This window comes from Sinocyclocheilus anshuiensis, unplaced genomic scaffold (genome assembly GCF_001515605.1).
Source record: "Sinocyclocheilus anshuiensis isolate Anshui unplaced genomic scaffold, SAMN03320099.WGS_v1.1 scaffold961, whole genome shotgun sequence".
In the NCBI taxonomy this organism is placed as follows: domain Eukaryota; kingdom Metazoa; phylum Chordata; class Actinopteri; order Cypriniformes; family Cyprinidae; genus Sinocyclocheilus; species Sinocyclocheilus anshuiensis.
In genome coordinates, this window is record NW_015557049.1 from 1,145,136 (window position 1) to 1,154,605 (window position 9,470).

At 40.9% G+C, this 9,470-nt stretch overlaps 1 protein-coding gene across 4 annotated transcripts in view; it reads left to right on the forward strand.

The window, feature by feature from the left end:
* Positions 1-343: 343 nt before the first annotated feature.
* Positions 344-9,470, forward strand: part of LOC107676379 (serine-rich adhesin for platelets-like) — a 13,122-nt gene continuing 3,995 nt past the window's right edge. For 2 of the 4 annotated variants that reach the window (XM_016470899.1, XM_016470900.1), the window contains exons 1-5: positions 344-474; positions 2,191-2,642; positions 3,601-3,765; positions 4,177-4,301; positions 4,473-9,192. In XM_016470899.1, coding sequence (XP_016326385.1) covers positions 2,199-2,642; positions 3,601-3,765; positions 4,177-4,301; positions 4,473-9,192 — 5,454 coding nt within the window. In that variant the 5' untranslated portion in view covers positions 344-474; positions 2,191-2,198. Of the gene's footprint in view, positions 475-2,190; positions 2,643-3,600; positions 3,766-4,176; positions 4,302-4,472; positions 9,193-9,219; positions 9,459-9,470 lie in introns of all 4 variants that reach the window. The other 2 variants (XM_016470901.1, XM_016470898.1) reach the window with 2 other exon arrangements.

Here is a 9,470-nt window from a genome sequence, read left to right on the forward strand (position 1 = left end):
TGACTGACTGTGTTCAGCCAACACATAGGCTATTCTCCAATTTGTGTGTATTTGAGCTCCAGATCAAGGCTTTGTTATCAGGACCGTGTGTTGTTTAGTTAAAGATTGACTAGGATTGAGAATTATTAACTTTGCATATACTCATATGGAAATCAATAATGTTATGGAATCAATCATGTCATGAAATCTGTCTGTCCTTAACAACTTCCACTCAGAAACTCAAGTAGCCTAAGTGTATGGTTTTTAAAAAGATGGACACACGCTTATTTTGAGCATGACTGTATCATTCTTTTGTCTTGCGGGCAAACACAAACAGGTTTGCCTGTGTGTGTGCGTGTGCGTGTGTTGGATGTGTGTGATGTCCTCTTCTTCAACTGGAGTTGAAAGTTAAAACGTCTGTCGTTCGTTATGACGGTCTTACATCGATGAAGGGATTTTACACAAGGAATTAAGGGGAAACGGCACTTTAGACTGGTAAGTTGAGTTTAAATCTATGTGAGAAAACTTTAACACGTCATTATATTTCATAATTGTACTTTTTTGATGCTTAGCAGTAAGTTCGCGAAGCTTTGAGAGCTTCACGATTCGCGACTTATAAAATGTAACGGAGTCGCGTCGATCCTCGTGAGAAAGAAAACATGTTTGTGATGAAGTTAACAATCGATGATTTGTATTTAAATAAATACAAGTGGGAAAAAATCTGACAAGTTTAGCCCCTATACATGGTGGGCTCTCTGTTGTTGCGACACACCCCGGGTTTGTTGAAGCAGATGTGAGATCTTTTCAGATTAATTCTTAATGATTTGCTGATAAAGTACAGGATTCGTGCTATTTGGCTGACATTATAATAGAATAGATTTAATAGAAAGCCCAGAGATCTTTTCACTTGACGTGTTGACTAAGATTACTTTAATGTGGCTTTTAGACTTGAAATGGACGCCGTGTTCGTTTATTTTTTTTCTTCTGTTTTAGTATCCATATTGTATTTAACCCTTTCAGACCTTAATTAGGTTGCAATGGCACACAATTATGACTGTTTTATTTCTACCCTAAATGCATGATGACCAGTGTTGGGGAAAGTTACTTTTAAAAGTAATGCATTACAATATTGCGTTACTCCATAAAAAAGTAACTAATTATGTTACTTAGTTACTTTTTATGAAAAGTAGTGCGTTACGTTACTTTTGCGTTACTTTTAAAATCTGGACAGGGCTTGCTTGTTTGTTTTTAAAATAAAAAAGTTCTATTTTTGGCAAATATAAAAGCCTTTTCACACCAAAAGTGAAATGAATAAGCCTCAGGCTGAAGGGAAAGTAAATTTACGTCCGTACAGTAGAATGCAGAAGAAGTTTTTTTTTTTTTTTTTCGTGAGTGAGATGAATTAATGCATATTCATATTTATTTTAGAACTACAGTAACATCTTCTGATTTCTCTCAAAATGGGGACAGGAGAGCTGTCAATCAATAAATTGGGAAAAAAAAGTAACTTGCGTTACTGATTTGAAAAAGTAACTCTTGTAAACTCTTGAGATATTCTCTTGTAAATTAAAAAGTAATGCGTTACTTTACTAGTTACTTGAAAAAAGTAATCTGATTACGTAACTCGCGTTACTTGTAATGCGTTACCCCCAACACTGATGATGACCATAAATAACCATAACTGATAATGATAAAAAAATAAAAAATCAGCTTGTGACCAATTTAACAGTTATTTCTAAATACATAATAAAAAAAGGATGAACTGAAATCATAGTGTGATATTATGACTTGTGTAGTTTAGGGTATAAATGTAACATTAGATTTCTGGCTTTTTGTAACATTTATATATTGAGTTATTAACATCCATTCTTAGTGATTTGGATGTCACTGGATGACTATAAATAAATAACATTTAACTACTCAAAAAATAATTGAAACAGACATTGGGTTAGGTCTTAAAAAATCCTCCTACACGTTTCCATTTATGTGAGCAGTATTTTTCTTTTATTTAAATTAGATTTTAAATATATCCATCATAATTATTTTGGTTTGTTTGCTTATATAAAAATGTGTGCACCTACAATAATTTAGGCACATGTTTGATTCTCATATGTTTAATGTACTTGGGGAGCAAACAGATGTTGCCCTCATGTGGAATTAATGTGTATTATCTTTTTTTTTTCTGTTGTTAATCTGTCTGCATTGGTGCAGGTGTAAATATGGCTCATCGTTCCCAGTGCTCCTCTGCCGGGGACAATCCCCTGGACCCCAACTACCTGACCCCTCATTACCGTGAGGAATACCGAATGGCGATTGACGCCCTGGTTGAAGCTGACTTGGAGGGCTACTATGGGTTTCTTCAGGAAGCAGATGTGGTTGATTTCTTATCCCGTTCAGAGATTGAGTATATCAAATGCATGGTGCAGGCTCCACATCACACTGCCCAACCAGAGAGGCGATACATGGCTGAAGATGTAGATGGCTCTTCTGACACTTACTGGCCGGTACACTCAGACCATGATGCTCCGAGCCTGGACCTAGGATGGCCGCAGCAATTCAGATTTGTTGGACCCACTGAGGTCACTACGTTGGTGAATCCGTCTGATCCCGAGATGCCCAGTATCAAGGAGCAAGTCCGCAGAATGATCAAGAATGCACAACAAGTGAGTTTTGCATGCTGCCCAAGTGCAGTAATATAAGTAAGATGTTATTAGTGCATGACAGAAGTCAGTAAATACAGACTGTCTTCCCTTATTGCTCAGTGATTTTAATCACTTTGGTACTGTTTTCACAAGTAAACAGTAAGAACTTTGTATGGCAAACTGGTCACACAAGTTTCACAGCTGGTCTTTCATTCTAAACTTGACATATTGACAGCTATTATGCACTCATTGGTGTTGTAGAATCTAATGAGAACTTTGGTTTAATTGGTAAACACAAATTAATTAACTTATTTCAATTTAGACATTATAACTTCCAGTTAATTCAATTCCAAACAATACAAGTTTCTTGTTTCAATTTGCCCAAAAGTGCTAAATGAAAAATGCTGATTTTATGCCTAATTGACACAAGAACTGTCATTTAATATCATAATAGTTGGTGTGATCAATGATGGCATGAAATGGCATGCAATTACATGCACTGTTGCCTATAGTAATGCCATTCACAACAGTATGCCTCTGTACTGTAATAATATCATGCAGACTTCCCATAGCAGACTTGTTTTGTTTTTTGTTTTTTCTCCAAAATGTTCTTGTTAGACTGAATTCACAGTTGAACCAGTTTGCATTTCAGATTGTGTTTTTTTTCTTTCTTTCTTTTTTCTTTGGCACTGTTTCATGATTGAACTTTTGCCTAATGTAAAATAGACTGGGCCATCATTGTTGACAATCTGGTAAACTGAAATCTTAAGTAAACATAAAAGTAGACAGTTCTCCCTGCCCTTCACCTCTCTTCATCTGATATTGGCCTCTTTGTCATTTATGTATGTATGGTTAAAATGATAGGGGGAAAAAAAGCTGAAAAGAAAAAAAAAAGAACTAAAACTTATGATATCACTGCAATGTATAATGTTTTTTTTTCTTTGAGTAATATATATATATATATTATTTCTTGTTCTAGGTTATCGCTGTGGTAATGGATATGTTTACAGATGTTGACATCTTTGCTGATATCCTTGGTGCAGCGACACGTGGTGTCGCTGTTTATGTTCTTCTTGATGAACTGAATGCTCACCATTTTGTTGCGATGGTGAACAACTGTAGGGTGAATCTGGATGAAATAAAAGTAGGTACTTTTCATAGGTGTTTATCACAAGTTGAGTAGTCCAAGAGTGTTTTGGAGCTATTTTCTAATGATTTATAGATTTACTACTTTATAGAATTTACTCAAAATCAGCCTATGAATTAATGGCCTTAGCATTGATTTTTTTAAATGTATTTATTTATTTATTGATTTATTTATTTTTCCAATCATGAAACAGAAATATCATGAATATGATAGAAATATAATTTCCTATGATAGAAATAATAGGAAAGTACTGTTACATACTTATTTTGAGAATTTTGTATGAAAAATATATGTGAGCGTTATTAAGACTTTACAATTTTTTACCATTAGGTGGTACACTTTAAAAGACACTTAAAATGTGGTTGTTTTGAACTGGTGCAAATGCATTAATATTCTTTTTACTTGCAGTTCATGCGGGTAAGAACTGTGTCTGGTAGTAGCTACTACTGCCGAACAGGAAAGACCTTCAAAGGTCAGATGATGGATCGCTTTATACTGGTAGACTGCAGAGCTGTTTTAAGTGGCAACTATAGGTAGGTACATTTTATCTTTTAATGTTTTTTTGTAAACCATAAAAATATTTTGAATTTATAATGATTATATGTGAAATATATATGTTTTTTTTTTTATATATATTGTGTTCTGAGGTTGGTATGGTCATTTAATATGTGTTGGCTAATACATTTTCTAATTTTGTGTTGCAGCTTCATGTGGTCTTTTGAGAAGATACATCGCTGTCTTGCTCATCTCTTTCTGGGACAGCTTGTAACCACCTTTGATGAAGAGTTTCGGATTCTCTTTGCCCATTCAGAGCCACTGGTTGTTGAAAATGTTTTGGCAAATATGCCGCACTCTAGTGGAGAACCGGAAAGCTACTACAACACAGAAAAGACCCACATGTTTAACAGAGAATATCCAACTATGGGCATGGAATGTGCTGGGCGTACTACAGAAGATCATATGAAATTGGGTTACAAAATGTTACCCTTTAGGAGTGAATCCATCCACAGTGCAGCAGAAGCAAATCCCTCTGTTCAGAGGAATATGAACCTGCATGCTGCCCAGAAATATAGAAGGGACCATCAATTTATAGAGCATGGAAGGCAAATGAGAGGACCAAATGAAACGGTTGGCTTCAAAAGACATAGCAGTGGAAATATTCCTGATTATGAATACATGCCCCCTCAAAACCATCCAACAATAAGAGGAAAGCAGTACACGGAGGGCGCAATTCCCCATGGTGGACACTTTGCACAGGAACCATGTATTCACAAGGGAGCTGGATTACAATCTGGTTATGACATGCATGGAAGGTTTAGAGGCCAATGTCAACACATTGGTCAGTTTTCAGGGCCTGGCTACCCTCATGAGGGAGAAGAGGATGAACCACCTGGAGCTTATGACCATATTCAAAGATACTTGCAGTCTCACCCTGCTATGGAGGAAGGACATGGTCCAAGAAATGTATTACCACCTGTGCAGTTCAATCTCAAGAGACATAGCATGGGACAGCCTTATACATGTCAGACCTCCCCAACACAACCAAACCCGCCAGAACAGAGATGTTTCTTCAATGTAAGCCGCAAAGCACAGGATGTGAGTCAAAAGCAAGGCCTGCGGGACTGGAGGATCAGTTCATACCTTAGTGCATATGATGATGCAGGAGAGCTGGATTTAGCTGAACTCGAAGGATCCACTGCATGTGATGACATTCCATGTTTTACGCAGGAAGCTCCTTGTGGCCCCATACGTGCTGAAATTAGACTAGGAAATAGAGAGTTTAACAGGATACCTTCACCTAGGGAAAATCCCATGTTTGTCCAAATTCAGAATAATTCTATTGTGCCTGACAGTTCAGTTAATCATCCATCTGACTTATCACAAATAAATATCAAAACAACACCAGCATCAACTTCAGAGTCTTCTTGCACCACTGAGGGTGACAAAGTGGAGGAGACGCAGAATAGAGAACCTAAAGAGACTAGCCGGATAAGTGAAGAGTTCCTCAAGAGGAAACCCAGCCGACATGTCCAGAGGAGTTCCAGACTGAGACACTCACTGATATTCAGTTCAAATTTGGAGTTGCATGCATCAGAAGAGATGAAACATGCTGGTGGAGAAAAACATGGAGATGACGCTTCTAAATTTTCAGCTCGTGTGTCACAAATCTTGGATAAAAGCAGGACTGGTTCTCCACTTCAACCATTCCAGTGGAGCAGTTATGTAAAGTCGGCCACATTTGATAACTCCGCCTCAGAGTCTGCACAACCTGAGGATGAACTGAACAAAATGGGTGAAAATTCTGATGTAGATAAGGTTAAAAACTGCCAAAATCTTAGAAAGAATTCAATAAAGGGTGATCTGCAAGAAAAAGATCTGCCTCAAACAGTTCCTGAAACAAACAGCCAAAGGGATGAATGCCCATCTAATTTATTGCAAAAGTCATCTTCTTTCATAGATATGAATGACCCTGACTGTAGACTGAGGTATTTCAAAGAGTTAGCAGCAAAACGCAAACTTGAAGCAGCAAAGGCTTCTCAGAGCAATCCTATGAAAGCCACCCAAAAGTTTACTCTACCAGAGAAACCGTCAACTGTTGACGCAGATAAAACAACAGGACATGTTTTCAAGATCCCAGAAACTCCACTCAAGTCAAAAAATACCTCTTTCACAGTAACAGAGATCAAAGAAACCTATAAAGACACCAAATGTGAGGAATCGAGTAAAGACATCCTACACAGAGCTACTGATGCTGAAAAAATTAGATTTAAGAAAAAACTTGCAGAAGAGTCTGGCTCATCTTTAAAAGTTTTCAAGGGAGACATTGATCAAGCTCTAAAAGAAGAGGCAAGAACAGTATCTACAGCTAAAAACCAGACACCCCCCATTTTAAACATTTTTTCACAAAAGCCTCTCTGTGCCTCACAAAATCAAGTAGTTTATGTTGCATTAGATACTACCTCAACAGAATCTGGCCTCAACCAATATCGTATTTCTAAAGAAACAGATCCCTCCCATGCCGTTCTGACTGAGAGTTGTCTGCCTATAAAGTTACCACAGACAAAGTGTGTGTCATCACTACGCACCACTCCAAATGAGGGAAGTCTATCTGCAAATGACTCACAAACTCTTGCACAGAGCTTACCCAATATTTTTGGCACATGCTCTGATACTGTGCCTCTTGATTCTAATTCAACAGCAAACCTTGCAATTGTAGATACTTGTGTGCCTTCAAAAAATTACCACAAAGATACAGTTCCCTCCCCAGCATTTTACCATACAACTGGAATTAGTTCCACCAAACACTCCACTGCAATAAAGGCAGACTCTTCTCAGCACCTCAATGAAACTGGGGCAGATTTTTCTAAACACTCCACCGCAGTAGGGGCTGAACCATCTACAGCAGAAAATGTGTATTTCCAATACCACTCTGCAACAGAGAAAAACTCTTCTCAACAGCATACCTTAATAGAATTTGACTCTTCCAAACCACCCACTACCACAGAAAGTGAACCCTCACGAAAATCTACTTCAACAGAGGCAGACTCTTCTCAACACACTCCTGCATCTAAAATAGACTGTTTTCAACAGCCTGCTGCAGTGAGGAAAGACTTTTCCCTGCACCCCACTGCTACAGAATGTGGAACTTCAAAAAACTTCCCTATTACAACAGAAACTGACTCTTTCCAACAGCCAACTGCAGCAAAAAGTGAATCGTCACATCACTCCACCACAATTAAAGCAGCCTCTTCTCAACAGCCTACTGAAACAGGAGATGACTCTTTTCAGCCCCCCACTAAATCTGGGACAGACTTTTGCCAACACTCCACTGCAGTAGAAAGTGAAAACTCTGAAAAATCCACTGCAGTGCGGACAGACCCTACTACAGCAAGAAATAAACCTTCCCAACAGTGCACTGACGTATCTTCAGACTTTTCCAAACATCCCCCTGCAGTGAAGGTAAATTCTTCCCAAAACCCCACTGCAGCAGAGATGAACTCTTCTGAGCAGTCTGCTGCATCAGTGATGGACTCTCCCCAACACCACATGGCAAAAGAAAGTAAATGTTCGCTAAAACCCACTGTATCAGGTACACAACCTTTCATACAGCTAAATGCATCTGCTGCAGCCACTTCACAACATCCCAGTGCAGTGGAGGCAGACTCCTCCCAACAGCCCACTGCAACAGCCACGGACTCTTCTCAACACCCCACTGCAACAGCCACAAATTCTTCTCAGCAACCCACTCAAATGGAGAAAGACCCTTCTCAAAAGTCCACTGCAGTGGAGACATACTATTCCCAGCATGCCGCTGCAGCAGTCACAGACTCTTCTCAGCACCCCACTACAACAGTCACAGATTCTCCTCAACAACCCATTGCAATGGAGGCAGACCCTTCTCAAAAGCTCACTGCATCAATGGTAGACGCAATTGAACAGCTAACTGCATCAGAGGCAGACACTCCCAAGTCCCACACTACAACAAAAAGTGACCTTTCCACAGAACCTTTCAAACAACTACCTTTATGGGGGGCAGGCTCTTCTCAACAGGCCACTGCAACAACCACAGGTTCTTCCCAGAAGCCCACTAAAACTATCACTGACTCTTCTCAGCAGCCCACTGCAACAGAGACTGACTCTTCGCAGCAGCCCACTGCAACAGAGATCGACCCTTCCCAGCAGCCCACTGCAACAGAGACCAACTCTTCCCAGGAGCCCAATGCAGCAGTCACAGACTCTTCACAGAAGCCCACTGCAACAGAGACCGACTCTTCCCAGCAGCCCACTGCAACAGAGACCAACTCTTCCCGGGAGCCCACTGCAGCAGTCACAGACTCTTCTCAGCAGCCCACTGCAAAAGAGACCGACTCTTCCCAGCAGCCCACTGCAACAGAGACCGACTCTTCCCGGGAGCCAACTGCAGCAGTCACAGACTCTTCTCAGCAGCCCACTGCAAAAGGGACCGACTCTTCCCAGCAGCCCACTGCAACAGAGACCAACTCTTCCCGGGAGCCCACTGCAGCAGTCACAGACTCTTCTCAGCAGCCCACTGCAACAGAGACCGACTCTTGCCGGGAGCCTACTGCAGCAGTCACAGACTCTTCTCAGCAGCCCACTGCAACAGAGACCAACTCTTCCCAGCAGCCCACTGCAACAGAGACTGACTCTTCCCGGGAGCCCACTGCAGCAGTCACTGACTCTTCCCAGCAGCCCACTGCAACAGAGACCGACTCTTCCCGGAAACCCACTGCAGCAGTCACAAACTCTTCTCAGCAGCCCGCTGCAACAGAGATAGGTTTTTCCCAGAAGCCGACTGCAGCAGACCAAGACTGCTCCCAGAAGATCACTTCAACAGGCACAGTCTCTTCCCAGCAGCCCACTGCAACAGTCACAGACTCTTCAGACACAGACTCTTCCCAGCAGGCAACTGCAAGCAGCCCACTGCAACAGTCACAGACTCTTCAGACACTGACTCTTCCCAGCAGCCCACTGCAACAGAGACAGACTCTTCCCAGCAGCCCACTACAACAGAGACCGACTCTTCCCGGGAGCCCACTGCAACAGAGGCCGACTCTTCTCGGGAGCCCACTGCAGCAGTCACAGACTCTTCTCAGCAGCCCACTGCAAAAGAGACCAACACTTCCCAGCAGCCCACTGCAACAGAGACCAACTCTTCCCAGGAGCCCACTGCACCAGAGACC